We start from the raw sequence: 15,752 nt of genomic DNA on the forward strand, positions 1-15,752 counted from the left end.
AGTACTGAAGCCACAGCTGCCCCCGATGTGTGTCGAGGAGGTGTGAGTGTGAAAATCAAAGAGTGCTGAGTACGGTGGCACTTAGGGATCGACTCCAACTTTAGAAAACACCAGCGAATTAAAGAAAAATGCTGCAAAAGCACACAAATAATAAAGGAAGTGATTGTGGAGGAAATGTGATGCAAAGCATCGCACTGAGACGTGCTTAAAAGAAACAGAGGACTCTTCTGTGTTGTGAGGGAGAAAAAGATGAAGGTTATATCTGTTCTGATCACATGATAATATTGTGGATGTATCCTTGTTATTATTAGTTTTCCATTATTGTCTTCCCAAAGCTCACGTATCTTCTGTTGTGAGCTTTTCATTCACACTCTGCTCATCCAAGTCAGGGTCGCGGGGGAGGGGCTGGAGCCTATGCCAGCTACCATAGGGCAAGAGACGGGTACAGCCTTGACAGGTCTCCAGTCTGTCGCAGGGCAACTGGCTTCTTTGTGTTTTTATTCAACTTCAATTGTGTTTTGTGTGCTTTTGAAGTATTTTTCTATTTGCTGGTATTTTTTTAAGTTGCAGTGCGTTTGACCTCTCAAGGCCACCGTACCTTAGGCACAGAAAAAACAGCTGCAGGAATGTGTGTGTGATTAGGTGACTGAGGCTTATGACTGAAAGCATTAATTTACCTTAAAATTACAAATATCTATCTCAATCTTAAAATGTGATAGAGCTCACTCTTTTTCTTTCCTTATTAACGCGGACTTCATTTAGCACTTTTGTTACAGTGAATTCTGTAAGGATTCACAGAAACAAGCTCAAACACTGCAAACAGTCTTTGGCAAAAAAGAAAAAAGAGCTTAACAGATTATTTTATCTGCTACAAGTGATGTCAAAACGGTCAAAGACTTCTCTTTGCTGGTTAACAATATATACTTATGTATTTATCAATGTTAAACTGCGTTACACTGTACAACTGGCTGTTCACACGGTCTACTGTGCTGCAGACTCTGCCAACAGAAAACCTCGGGGCTTAACCTTGCTGGAACTATTTTCTTTTCTCTTCTGTTTTTGTACATTGATTGGTCCGTATACCTGAGTTATATATACCGAAACCTTTTTTTCATTTCTTATAATTATCGAGACAAGTGGCAGCAATCTGTAAGGGTTTCACTGCCCGTGGAGCACTTATTCCAATACAAAGTTTTTTCCACTCCCACGCTGTCCTGTTTGCTTTAAGAAAATGACAAGAAGATTAAATACCAGGTGGAGCAGTCATATGAGTAATAACAGAAAGTCTGCATCAGCTGTATTCTCTTACTGCAAGCTTTTTAATTTCTCATATGTCATGTTAGGTGTGACAGCATTAGTTTAATCCAGGTTTCTTTCATACAAAATGTAGCAAGAGGACTCTTTTTATCATTTCGCTAGAACGCAATAAAGACAATGCCCCACTCTTTTTCACGTTCATTGACATGTACAGCAGCAAACACTGAGAAACCTGCTGAGCTCCTGATACAGGGTGAATCCACCAGTGTTTTCACACTTATTTTCAAACCGTGGAAGCCTGAATGTGCGCCTGATGTTACAATACCAACATAACCTGGCACCAGTCCATGCTTTGGATTATTACTGAGTAGGTCTGGTATGTGCTGCGTGAGACTTCACAGTTTAGTGATGTCACTGGGGAAGTATATCCTCTTTTGTATGTTTTGCCTTTCACTTCGGCACTCTCCTCTGCTGTATGACATGTTCCCGAGTGTGCAGAATAGAAAAGTGGCAATAAAAACAGTTTTTAGAGACAGAAAGGCGGGTAAACACATTACGCGCAGCTACAGGAGACCAAATTTATTTTGCCAACGATGCCCGTGAAGGACCCTTCAGGACTAGATGGATAAGCCTGTTAGGAACGCTCTCTAAAAGGTAATAAGTAAGGAAGACTAGGTAATAAATGGTTTTTTTGCTTGCGTTCGGTCTCGGGGGATATTGTCTCAATGAATTAATATTGAAGCGGGGACTCAGGCCAGAGTTTATACCCATAAAAATCTGCAAATTATGGTCATGGTGACGAGCCACTCCATCAGCAGGGATGTTAATAATGTACAATATGCTGCTGCTAGGTTAAAGTAAATGATTATTACACCAAGGAAATATGTGAGCTAAAGTAAAGGCCCTCCACATCTCATCAGACCATAACATGTCAAACAGACATTAGCCATAGTGATTGAAAGAAGAAAAATCTCCTAAATAAAAATATTATGTGTGGTGGCAAATACTGAAATCTACCACTCTGCATTATTCTCTGTCCTCTCTTTTATTCTGTCTCGCACACAGACACCCTTTTAGCCTTGCAGAAACCTTTGATACTCCAAATTGCTTTTTTTCCTCAATACTTTTTGAACATAGACGGAAAGTGAATTGAAAGAGCTCAGGAGGGGGAAGGAGAGAGAGAAAAACGGCTACACTTCAAATGTCAAAATCTATTAACAAGCAGGTGGAATGGCAGTTAGTCTGACAGAGCCTTCTGAAATGCATGCATACTGTTTCAGTAACAATTACCTCCAATAAGCTTCAAAGTTTTTCATTTATTTGAACAAACGCTGAACACGGGAGAGGATTCGGCTTTGGAGCTCAGCCTGGCTGACAGAGATACATGAGGAAAAATAAAGTACTTGGCAGCATTCTCTGCTGGAGATGTAGGAAATTTGGCAGTAGCACTTTGTTTGTGTAACTCTCACCATTTGGACGGACTTCAGTCCAGCTTTTTTACTTGAGCTCCAGAAATCTATCTCAATTTGACAAAAAAAAAATAAGAGATGGAAAATGTTTTTTTTCTTCTTCACACGGTTAAGATCCTCTCTAATAAATGATCAGAGACAAGGAGCAAATAAGTATCCTGACTGATGGAATTGCTGTGGTTCAAAGGGTTAGACCCATTACAACTCAATATGCGTGGCTGTTTTTTTTCTAAAAGAAGAAGAAGAAACAGCCACTATCCCTCACGCTAAACTCAGATTCACCTATAGGCAGATGGAAATCTCGGACACGTGCATTCTTTGGGGTCTGGCACGTCTTCACACACTTCGTGGGATTCGTGTTTGAACATGATCGCCGGGCAATGTGCTGTCACATCACTTTATAATCAGCCTGACGTCTGCACAAGACGAGAATCGCTTGGCGAGATGCGATTTTCAGTTTTCAATTTTTTTTTGCAGCGCTACAAAAGAATCCAAGCTCAGAGGCGCAAAAGCACAAGACGCTTTGGGGTGCACTTGGATTCATTGTTGAATGAAAATAAAAGTTGTGATCGTGAAATTAAAAAAATAAATAAATAAAGCGAAGACGCTTGATATGATTCGACACTCACTTTCACGGGAGCAACATGCTTTCAGTTTTGGAGAGCTTCAAATAATCCACAGCAGCTCGCAACCAAAGTGTCGCCTCGAAGCGAAGGCGCAGTTTTCACACAAATGGATGAATCGCATTCTGACGGGTTCTTTATCAAAATCAGCCTTATCGCACAAAAAGCCTTCGTTTCTCAGCCTGCGTGACCCTACCTGCCATCGAAGTCTGCACTTGCTCCAAAGCTGCAGCTGCACAGCAACATCAACTTTATCCATAATTCCATGATTTCGGGAGTTACGCGCCCACGCTGTTTCCAATTCTCCGTAAATCCAGAATCACCGGGTAGGAAACTGTGGAGTAAACAGCGACACAACAACAACAAACACACAGTTTGTTTCCTCCTGGAGGTGCGCGGGCAGGAGAGGTCTGACGGCGTCCTTCAGACTGTTCATCTGAGATATTCAGGAGGAGAGAAGGCAGCCCGATGCCTGGAAGCAGAGTGACTCCGATGAGTGTGCGCGCGCGCGCGCGTGTGGAGCGGGACGCACTCTGCCGGGAAGAGCGCGCACAGCCGCCCCTTACCCACCCACCCCCCTCTCTCTTCTTTCCTCCCCTCACAAGTTCAGGCAGCGGGCTCTCAACCAACAGCACCCACTGCAGTCTGACCTTCGCTCGCTGCAGTCTCAACAGAGCCGTGGTGTGCAGCCACTCAGTTGCGGAACCTTAACGAGAAAGAAGAGGCTCCACGTGTGGCTCCGTTACACGCTGTGGAAAATGCCTTAATGAACCTGCTGAGACACGCAGGTGTATTGTTGGCCACCCAGGTAGATGTTGATCACGCAGCAAAGACAAAGCAGTGAAAATTACTGAGGGTATAAAAAGAAAGCTGCGCAAAATAGAAAATCAGTGGTTTGTTAAAGTTTGAGGCGCACGCGCACTCAACAGGTGGAAATACTTATTTAAAAAAACAACCTTAATATGTATAATTTTTGCAAACAAACACAAGTGGATGCATTTAATCAAAATCGCTTACAACTACCGACTGTTTCTGTTTTCTCAACAAGCCAAAAAGCTTTTCTGAACGACACTGCGCATGCGTAATTGCTGTCTTTCTATTCTTTCACACGAGGATCCTGTTAGACCTCATCACCTGTCTGATTCCTAAGCGGCACTCCACATTCAAAGTCTCCTGAACTGCGCTTCCTGTTTGGGTGCAGAATGATGAAGGCTGCCTCATTTCCTGATGTGACAGCTTTCTGTCAGTGAACCAACCAGAGGGAGTGCCCGGTTGGCCTAACAGCCTTCTGGAGCACGCGATGAATGACGGGAAGGTTCATGTGATTACTGCTAGTAGTTCAGAGTCTCTTTTGATTCATGCAACTCTTCGCCTTCACTGACTGAGTAATGAATCTGTGGTGGCACCCAGGTCTGACCTCAGCTGGTCGCAGAAAGGCTGGTGTCCCGGTTTGTGTATAATTAGACTATCAATCACAGTATTGACCTGACTGTAAGAACGTGATTCCTTGTGTTATCATTGCATTTAAATATGAGCAATGGCTTATGCCGATCGCAAGGGCCACGTCTCATTACCGGTAATATTCATATGTTGTGAAAAACTGAGACACTGTGTGGATTTTAAAGGGTCACTTACGCAGCGCATCTGTGTTTGTTAGCAGGAGTATACTCAGGATGTGTGGGGTTATTTTTAATGAACATTTTACCAGATGTGGTGCTCAGCCAAACTTAGAAGTTATGTGTTGAGTTCCATGACTGTGCAAAGGTCTTAGGCCATCCCTCATTTCTTTATATTTTGCTTCCAAGAGGCCAGAGTGTCTTGTAATATTTTGAAGTGATCTTATAACAGCTCTCCAGGCTTTCTTTCAATGTTTATCTTCAGACATCTCAGTCCAGTCCTTGTACTTGACAACTTTCAGAGAAATGTTTTTGTTTTTACTTGTTTTTTTTAGTTGTTTAACGCTGACTTATTAATCATCCACACATTAAACAAGGATGTATCTGATCCATTTAAAGTTCATTGAACCCTCATCAGAAATAGTCTCAGTGGAAAGGTGGCTGCCAAGAAGTCATTCTTTAGGAAGGGAAACGGGAAGAAAAGGCTGAAGTATGCCAAATTACACAAGAACTGGACTAAAAATCAGTGACAACAGGATTTATGGAGTGATGGATCCAAATTTGAAATTTATGGCTCAAATCAGTATCAATATGTATGCAGGAGGTCAGGAGAGGTACAACAGTGAGTGTCTGCAGGCATCTGTAAAACACAACGGCGGCTCCACCATGGTCTGGAGCTGCGAGATGCTGTCAAAACCGATGGAATTATGAACACGTGGGAACGGTCAAATTTTGATCCACCACGAACACCATCTGGAAAGCGTCTCATTGACGAGAGCTTCATTTTTAAGCATGATAATGATCCCAAACACACCATCAAAGCAGTAAAAGTATACCTGGATAGAAAATAAACAAACAATGAAACATGGTCAGTTATAAATTGGCCTCCCCAGAGCCCAGACCTCGACTGAATCACTCTGGGATCATCTTGACAGAAATCAGAACAAAAAGGCAGCCAACATCCAATAACAGCTTTGAATGTCTTTCAAGAAGCCAGGAGAACTATTCCTGAAGTCCCTGCCCCATTTCCCACTTTCCTAGCAAAACATAAAGAAATGAGAGTTGACTCAATACTTTTGCACAGTATTGTAGCTCCAGATTTGGATCTAAGACGCAGTTGTTCATTTCAAGAGGAATGAATCTCCAACTATAACAGCGGTCCCCAACCTTTTTTGTGCCACGGACCGGTTTATGTCCGACAATATTTTCACGGACCAGCCTTTAATAAAACCAGTACCGGTACCAAAAAACAAAGATTTATTCATAGCACACGGGAAAAGACCCAGGGAAACATAATGTTAAAAACAGATAAAAACCCTGAGAACCATCAGTTTCACTCTCGAGCCTCCACTCTCGCAGCCCGGTACCAAACGACTAACGGAGCAGTACCGGTCCATGGCCCGGGGGTTGGGGACCACTGCACTATATGGACAACATGCTACGAATGGTGCAAACCAAGCAGGACACTTCACAGCAATCAGCATCCTTTAAAGTAAAGATTTACCTAATTTCGTTGTTTGTTTAAAATCACTGAACAAAAAAAAAAAAAAACCTCTAGGTGTCGACATATTCCAGAAATTATATTAAAGCGACCGATTAATCTTAATTTACTGCAACTGTCAGGGGTATCTGAACACCCCCCCCCCCCCAAAAGAAAAAAGAAGACATCTATCTGTGTGATTTGGGTGAACTCGGTCTTTAAAGAAGCTCCTGGGGAGAGTGAGTCATTGTTGCATTTTAAACAGGCTGTGCCACGACAGATACAAAGTAGAAAATAAATGCTGAACCTGAAAGCAAGCATGGAAATCCTAGGTGACAATGTGACAAGTAGCACGCGAAGCACAAGAGAATACATTACAGGATTATTAGGGTGTGCAAAATAACAGCAGCTGAGCCCTACCAGGCGACCAAAAAGGAAATACTATACATAATTAACTGCCAGTACTGTGGACACCAATAATTAAACTCAGTGCTGTTTATTAGAAAATTATGCAAGTCAACCGAAAAACACATTTTATAGTTCACACAGGTAAAATATAAAAAAAGAGAGAGTGAGATATTTAAGATCACAGAGGACGTAGGAAAAATCCCTTTGTACCTTTCACATGGACTCGTTATGAGTGGCTGCTGTGTTAACCCAAGACACATAAACAAGGTCAGTGTTTGTCAAAGAGGATAATTGACACCAACAGAGAGTGTACCCAAATATGGAGCAGTGAGCTGTTGTGGGCAACCAGCCACAAACTCTGCAGCATAATGAAATGGAAAACTGTTGGCAAAAACGCAAGAAATGAGCAGAATTTTTAATTAACTAATAAGGTGAAGTTAGCAAAACAACTCCAGCTCCATCATTTCCTGGAAGAGGATTTTGCCCCCCCCCCCCCAAAAAAATAAAAAATAAAAATCATCACCCAATGGTTAAAATTCAGATCCCAATTTAAGTATAAAATTATGCTCTAAATCTCATTATGAGCAACTACATAAAGAAAACAGATTAAATAGCAATAAACTATGCATACAGCGTCTGTGTAGTCACAGGTTATTGTACATTGGAGAAACTCGCATGTAGTTGACTTTTGTATCGAGGTCAGCCCTCTAATTACGCAAATAAAAAATGCATTAAGCTAAATATGTGAGCGACTCTGCAATGCATTCGCAGAAAGGTTTCAGGAGGTGAATCGTTAGAAAAGAACATCTCTGCATTTAGATGAAAATGAGCCAATAACAGCTCATCTGTTTTATCTAAGCAAAGAATCCACTGTTACTGTTCTGATGTTTACTCTAAGCCAACTGCCTTCACCCTCTGCATTCTCCTTCCGATGCACACTTTAAGTAGTGCCACTGTTCCCCTCTTTTGTATGTATATGAATTTCTGTAATGTGCACTTGCCACAAGCATGAACAGGGAGTAGACTTCTGAAATAATTCCGATCCTCGGAAGGAGCTGTGTCTGTGGCCATTTACCTCGGGATAGATTGACTCTGCTGACTGAATTCAGATGAGCCTGACGTCTGCGAGGCCTGCATCTCTCTCACATCTGGCTCCTTGGCTACCTCCCCAGATTTCTCAAGCAGCTGCATCAGACTGTCAAAGGTGACAACACTGGATTTTTTTTCGTCTTTTTTTCCCAGAGAAACACACGAATAGTTTCAGATGCAAGACTGAGAGCTTAAGGTGCCTCACTGTGACTACAGTAACCGGGACTGGAAATACGGAGCGCGCTGTGTGATTTCCAGTTATGAGGCACTGAACACCGTGCGTCTAATCAAGCGCGCTGACCTTTTCACCAGCTTCATAAAATATTCATTACTGCTGAAAGTATTCCAGAATGCATACCATACTCGCATTGCTTTTTTATGAGGAATAATCAGGTTCCTCTGTAGAACCATGAAAAATGCGACACTGTATATTACCCGATGTGACTCGAGTTTAAATCCACCTCTGATTGTCTCTCGCAAGAAAAAAGAAAACGACAGAAGAAACGTAGGTGAGATGACAGCGAGGCGATTCCTCACCTCGTCTTTAAATGCACACGAGCTGTTAGCACTGAATTTCTTGTGTTAATCAGAAGTAGCTGACTACTGAGCGCTATCCCAGAAGGCTGTATACAGACTTTTTGCGAAAACAGCATGAGGACGTATGTCATACTTCATTCACAATATGGGTGTGCCAAGTCCTGCTGCGTCTGTGTGCGCTGACAGCTTGAGTCATGGTTGCTTTAACGTTTAGCCTGAAAGAAACTTTAAAAGATGGTAAATGGCCTGTATTTGTATAGCGCTTTAGCCTAAGGACCCCAAAGCGCTTTACATATCCAGTCATCCACCCATTCACACACTGGTGATGGCAAGCTACATTGTAGCCACAGCCACCCTGGGGCGCACTGACAGAGCTGAGGCTGCCGAACACTGGCGGCACCGGGCCCTCTGACCACCACCAGTAGGCAACGGGTGAAGTGTCTTGCCCAAGGACACAACGACCGAGACTGTCCAAGCCGGGGCTTGAACCGGCAACCTTCCGAATACAAGGCGAACTCCCAACTCTTGAGCCACAAAGCCAGATGACCTTTGACAGTACAGAAATAATAAACATGTATTTTCTGCAGTTAAGGCTGAGCTTGTAAAAAAATAAATAAAGTAAATTGTTGAGGGTGGTTTAAAAAACACTCGTGATACAGCCAGAAGCCGGATAGTTTATCAAACCCTTACAATGCTAAAGACGCTCTGCTGTACTCCAGAGAATCGAGTGTTAATTATGCACTGCCTCTTCCAGTTGGCCAGCGGTGACTTCCAGTCCTCTCTTCTGCAGCAGCCTTCCCACCAGCATGTTGTTCTTTGGTGAGCAGCTTTCGGGCTCCATAGTCATTACTTGAACCGAATACCCATGAGTCTCTGCTGCCCATGACCGGTCCAAGTCTACCAAGCCCATACACTGTTTACCTGCAGAAGGAAAAAAAAAGGATCGAAATATTATTATTATTGTTCTATAATCAGACACTAAAATACTTTTACCTAAAGTGACTAATGTGTAAAAAAAACAATATTTAAAATCTTTTTATTTATACTATACTAGATATTAACGCTGCCCCCTCAGTCCACGCACTGACTGAAACATGTCATTTTATCTCATCTCCCAGATGGATCAGTCACAGAGGAAAACCAGGCTGGCAACCTCCCTGCAACTGGGTGGGAAAAAAGAATCAGTCGTTGCACTGAATCTTTCACATTTGGTGACCAATTGCTGTCTAATTTATAAATGTATAGAGACTGCCTACACGCTGCAATCAATGTGATAAGCACAGCTCATCTGCAATACAGGACTCGACTCACCTGGTTGCAGAATGACTGTATTTTGTATTGCTCTAATAAAAGCAAGGTTGCTGAGCACCTGTGACATTGCAAAATTTCCTGTTTCACACCTCTGAGGATGTAAGAGACTAATATGAATCTATGTCTATATAGACTGCAGATTTTCAGGAGTATATCACAGTGCCAATTTGACCCAATTCTAATGCAAACTAATAGTAGACTGTCTTCGTCTTATTGCCACCTCTATGCACCGAGAGATGGCAATTGACTGCAAGTGGTGGCAGGTATGGTTCCTGTATTAGGAGTAACTTTTTCAAAGGCAATAAGGTTGTAAGTTCACTGCACACTGCAGCAAGAACTTTGGCAACTTCGTTCCAACTTGCTGCTCCTAACAGGACAGAAACTTTTCCGTGGGCACAGTCAGAGTTTTGTGTGTGAGCGATGACCCCACACAGTTTCACAACAGTTTGTCAAAAGCAACACTTAATCTATTAGTTTGATTTTTTTTTCCACACAAATGTTCCTCCCTTAATGTTATATGAACATAAACACACACAGAAAAAAAGAAATTAAGCACACAAAGTGAAGATTTCCCATTTGAAATGGTAAAAGTCTGCATTTAAACATTAATGGTGGTGGCATGAATCATTTCACCGCTCACGCCACAGACTGGATTCTACTGGACTTTAAACAGACTTTTGCACTCCATTTGTGTTATTATGACTGTGTTGCTAATTAGGTAACTAATCACTTAAAATTTAGGCAATAAAAACATAACAGATTGGCTCTTTTACTTTGACATAAGAGTCTCTTTATGTTTTTGAGGAAACATTTGCATAAAGACATTTGATTCCTCCAGGATCAAATGTCTCCATCCAGGAAGCAGGAGGGATCACCGATGTGTCTGATGAGCATAAGGATGAAGTCAATCATATCCCAGTCACCAGATCTCAACCTGATTAAACATCCATAGATGTGTGACCATCACCATCCAACCACCAGAAGACTTATTTGGGGACCAACGACATTCAATGCCTCCAACTAGAGAATCAAACATCTTGTACTTCTGGCAACACATAGAGGCTCAACACTATACGAAGGCTGTATGTTGGTTCTTCTTATAACTTATTACATGTCAGGCGAAAATCAGCAAATCCCCCATCATTAAGGTCTTTATTGCTCTAAAGCTGTACTGCTTTATATACCATTTCTGCATATTTTCAATATTGTGTGTCAGAAGACAGTAATTCATATACATGGATTATCCAGCCTCATCTGTTAGGATTTCCTTAAAAACACAAACTTCAAATGTAATTTAGCAGTGTGTGGAAGCAGGTGGCAGACACACTACACGTGAGCTTTGCTCCGCCGTGTTGCTTTGACGGGCGAAGTCTTACCAGCAAGCTCAAGAGGGACGAGATCACACATAGTTAGAAAATGTTAGTGGGAGAGGTTGAGCCCTGTTAACTGATATAGAGAAGAAACTAGTGTGACAGGTGGTGTCAGGTACATATGAAAAGGCTTCACGCTGACGAGACTTTGGGGAGCCTTCTCGGAAGCTTTGATAAACTGGAGAGCTATCAGGGCGAAGAGAGTCCTCAACATAATGAAACCCTGTAGAGTGAAGCTTCAGCAGGGGCCTGTAGGGGTTCTGACAAAACATTTCCCTCTGAATCTGACAACACTGATCTAGCAGCTGTTCGCCGCAGCTGTTTTGTCACTCTGTACAAATCTCTGCTCTAACATGTTTCTCACATCTTGAAAGTCTAGACTTTTTAAGGAACCCGCAGCAGTGGGGCTACCGAACAGTGTAAGTGTATGAAGAAAGTATGTCAAAGGATATTACAATGAAAAGGTGCTTGTGTCCATCACACTGGACTTCATCAGTCAGTATCATCATGGAGGCGTCAGACTGGTTCCAGCTAGTTTACATATTCATTCTGCAGCAGCGCAATGACAAAATAATTTGAACAAAGTAATGTCGAAAGAAATATTCAGGAACATTGGAGCTGTTTCAAAGGCAAAGTGTGGTCCCAGCAAATACTGATGATTTGATTTTAAATTAGTTTTGATAATGATACTCGATGCTGTGTCTCTATGTGCAGCAGTTACCAGATACTGCTAAGAATGTTTAGCCTAAAAAAGTAATAAAGGACTGAACATAAATAATAGCTCAGGTCTAAAGAGAAGATTGCAAACAGCACCAATGAGTCTCCTGTCTGGCGGAAGCTGGACAGCCGTCTGGTCTGCGAAGCGACAGAGGATCATGTGTTCCTGAAACAAAGACAAAAAACGAGTACAGTTACTGCTCACTTATTGTTACGTGGATGTGGTGCAAGTGATCCGTTCATCACTGCGTTAAGATCAAGTATATCTGAAAATGTCCACACACTGTATAAAAGTTTAACTAATACCATTGTAGCTTATTTGTATTGATTCATCCTTTTTCTCCCTTGCTTACAGCAGTGGGGTCAAAAACATTCTCACTTGAGTATCGCATGGCTTAAAATTTCTGTGTATGCAGCTCTGAGCACACAATGTACTACACAACATGGCACACTATATATTACACAATGGAGGTGATTTGTTTGGGATTTCCAAAGCCGGATAACGATCAGAGTAATATAACATTAAAGTATCTTTGTAAATATATAAATGTGCTTTAAGAAAAATCCAATTATTCTCAAAGTGGCCGCAGTTAAGAAGCGGTACAAACTTTACACTTTGTGAAAGATTTCCCTTGGATGAATTAAAAAAAATGTCTTCAAATTGAGCACTTATGTTCATTTGTTCAGATGAATTGATAATATTTTGGCAGTCAACAGTTAAGGTTACCGTGACCTCACAAAGCTTCGACTATAACTCAAACAATCATACACGGCATTTATGATGAAAATGATACATTATTACGTATGTATGTACCACAGGATAACAGTCAGAACTGATGAAATCTTATATGTAAAAGTTCAAAGGTCAAGTCTGCAATCGCAGCAAACCACCCTGACTGGTTTGCAGAACCATATACCGCAGCCGTGAGGCAGTAATTCTAGTTTCTACCTTATGGTTCATGGAACAAGTGATTCATGAGAGTGTTAAGTCAGCTGAAACTTGCCTCCACTTTAATTGGTTCTATTCTTCACTCTGCGGGGTCGGCGCTGAATGCAAGGCCATGGAACAGGTGCTTAAAGCTCGTGTGAGCACCAATATCTCACACCATTAGCCCTTTATTCCAGTGATACACTATTTGTCATTGTGCTGTCATTCTGTTTAACTACTGTAGTTTGGAAAGAACAACTCTGGTTCTGCTGTAAAACGAGCGAACGCACCTTTTATTTCTGTGACTCTTGTCTGGGACATTGCCTGGGATGTCTGGTGCGGAGGGGCAAAGAAACAGAAAGCAGTGGGGTTCCCTACCTTGAGCCCAAATAAATAACAAATGCCAAACATGTTTGTCGAAAGGAAAACCAAGGAGGGAGGCCGAGGAGATTTGGAGCTCAGGTTTAAAGTGGAGGATAATATGCCTGCTGGTATAAACAGAATATAGATTTCTCCTGCTGGGTGGCTGCATGCTTAGTGTCTTCCTTATTGTGTGTTTTTTTCCTCTCACTCAGCTTTTTGGAAAAATCTGAACTCAGTATCACGTAACACTGTAATTGCTCAGTGTCTTCTAAGTATAATACTATGTTTTGTGCCTCTTGGGCCATGTAAAAAAAAAAAAAAAAAATCTGATTCTTGTAGCGCACAAAGAAGTTAAAGGTGGTCCAATGTTGTGACATGTCAACTCTTGAGGTTGCTATAGTTAGGACCTGCAGCTTCTCCTGCACAGATTTTCCCCAGGGGCCCTGACAGGTCCCATATATCATCGCGGGATAGGCCCTCCCGGAGCACAGTGGCGTGTCTGTGCCGAGTGATAAGGGAAGTGACTTGGGAATCTTTGTTTGCGAGACACTGATAAGCACAGAGATCTCATCAGTTCTTCTAAGTTTCTGATAAAATAAAGATTTTCATCCAGTTTTATGAATGAATTGGAAGAGTTGTTAGATTTTTGTTGCCTTTAGACTGGGTGGATAAAAGTCAAACCTTTTAAAGCTGTACACACAGTAAGTGTACATTAATGCACTATATTTAAACAAGCTATGACAAAAACTGAGCCAACTCACAATAATTTGGCTTGTTTTTTTGCTCCTAAAGTATGAACCATTTGAAGATAATATAGGAAATTATTTGTTAAATTCTACCCTAACCTACTGAGTCTTGTCCTCAAAGACTTTTTTCCATATTTAATACTGCAACAGTTTAAAATTAGTAATCTGAAAGTTGCTAGTAGTTGCTAGCGAGTTGCTCCTAAATGTAATCTCAATCATGAATACACAAATAGATTTTATTTAAAAATATTTTTTATTAATGCCACTTCCCAGGAGCAGATGTCCCTGCAAATTCCCTCTAAAGGTTAGACCGTATAATGTTTCTTTTCCCCCCACAAAGCTTGTAAAGATGGCCAAGAGCTAGATCTCAGACTCTGCAGATCTCGGTTAGCGTGTTACGTTAAGGCTCATGACAGATTTAGAAAGACTACAAACAGTATGGCTGTTTGTAGTCTTATAGTCAGGAGAAAGCCTCTTATCTCTGAAGGAAAACATGGCAGCATGGCTTAGCTTCGCCACAGGACCTTGGCACCTTGCGGTCATTGAGTCAAACACGAACTCCTCTGTTTACCAAAGTATTTCAGAGTCAAACGTGAGGTCATCTGTCCAACAGCTAACGCTTGGCCGAAAATGGGTCAAGTAACAGGACAATGATCCCAAACACAGCAGCAAATGTGCAACAGAATGACTGCAAAAGGAAAGAATCACAAGTTCAGATTTGAACTTGATTGAAACCCTGTGGTTGATGAAACGATCTTAAGAGAGCTGTGCAAAACCCAATGAACCAAAGCAACGCTCTAAAGAAGCTACTTAATTTTTAATCTACTGCTTCTTTCATTTTGGGTTTGTTTTTTCTTATATAAATAAGGACACGGTGTAATACGTGCACAGAGTCCTTGCTTTTCACATGTATTGACCTGCATGTGACACTTTCCTTGTAAAAAGTTGCTGTAAACCTGTAATCTGTATTAAACACAATAAAGAGAATTAATCATATTTAAAAGCATACCTTAGATGTCAGAGTCTCCTGGAACATTTTGCTGTAAAAAGAAAAGAAAAAGTAAATAAAAAAGAAAACACAAAAAAGTTTGCTGAGAGAAAAAAAATAATGGAAAAGTTCTATACAAACAAGATGAATGTGCAACAAAATCAAAGTCCTAAACCAAACAAAACCCATGTGCATAATCTCCAAAGCAGGGAAAGAAGGACTTTCATTACTTTTGTTTTGACATGGGAGTAAAGTTTGTTTGAGATGGTTAAACATGGTTTGGTTTGCTTCATGCTAATTAAAAATCAACATGAAACAGTTCAAGGGTTAGGGGCCAGTGCGGTCACATGGAGAAAAGTTTAGCACAAACTTTCATGGCCTTAATGAAACGGGCAGTTTAGAGCTTCACAGCTCATAAACCCACAGACTGCTTGGAATGTCTTCACCTGCAAAATATCCACGAGTACCTGGAACACGACCTGAGGGCAAAACTCTAAAAGTAGCAAGATGAAGATTGACAGAGTCAGGTGGGCTCGTCCTCCTCACATTTATACCCCGCAGAAACAAAGCTTCTTGTTATCTATCACAGCTGCAAAGTCATTTTTAGTGTCATTCTTTAATATTTTATGAGGACTTGGGAGGGTTGAAATGTCACGGGAAATGTGAAAAATGTAAAATATTTATGTCGTACACTGAAAATCACATAGCAGGAGTCAACCGTTTAATCGTTGCTCTACATCAGTGCAAATTCCTTAAAGCCCAACAACAGCAACGTCGTGCAAATATCTTCATTTGGTTAGTGACGATTAAAAACATCTAAAATATTGGACTTTCCACATTGTTATGTGCA

At 41.4% G+C, this 15,752-nt stretch overlaps 2 protein-coding genes across 8 annotated transcripts in view; both read right to left on the reverse strand.

Annotated features, from left to right (window-relative positions):
- npnta (nephronectin a) overlaps positions 1-3,867 on the reverse strand; it is a 56,735-nt gene extending 52,868 nt beyond the window's left edge. For all 4 annotated transcript variants that reach the window (XM_086295561.1, XM_086295559.1, XM_086295560.1 and 1 more), the window contains exon 1: positions 3,546-3,867. In XM_086295561.1, coding sequence (XP_086151687.1) covers positions 3,546-3,616 — 71 coding nt within the window. In that variant the 5' untranslated portion in view covers positions 3,617-3,867. The remainder of the gene's footprint in view (positions 1-3,545) is intronic.
- Positions 3,868-6,726: 2,859 nt separating this feature from the next.
- The window catches only part of gstcd (glutathione S-transferase, C-terminal domain containing), a 50,671-nt gene continuing 41,645 nt past the window's right edge, over positions 6,727-15,752 (reverse strand). For all 4 annotated transcript variants that reach the window (XM_086295564.1, XM_086295565.1, XM_086295566.1 and 1 more), the window contains 3 exons: positions 14,924-14,954; positions 11,974-12,043; positions 6,727-9,400 (listed from right to left, as the gene is read on the reverse strand). In XM_086295564.1, coding sequence (XP_086151690.1) covers positions 9,210-9,400; positions 11,974-12,043; positions 14,924-14,954 — 292 coding nt within the window. In that variant the 3' untranslated portion in view covers positions 6,727-9,209. The remainder of the gene's footprint in view (positions 9,401-11,973; positions 12,044-14,923; positions 14,955-15,752) is intronic.

Source organism: Aulonocara sp. 'chitande type north' Nkhata Bay, linkage group LG6 (assembly GCF_057382095.1).
Source record: "Aulonocara sp. 'chitande type north' Nkhata Bay isolate Kocher_YH1m ecotype deep benthic linkage group LG6, A_spYH_male_GT1.1, whole genome shotgun sequence".
NCBI classification, from domain to species: domain Eukaryota; kingdom Metazoa; phylum Chordata; class Actinopteri; order Cichliformes; family Cichlidae; genus Aulonocara; species Aulonocara sp. 'chitande type north' Nkhata Bay.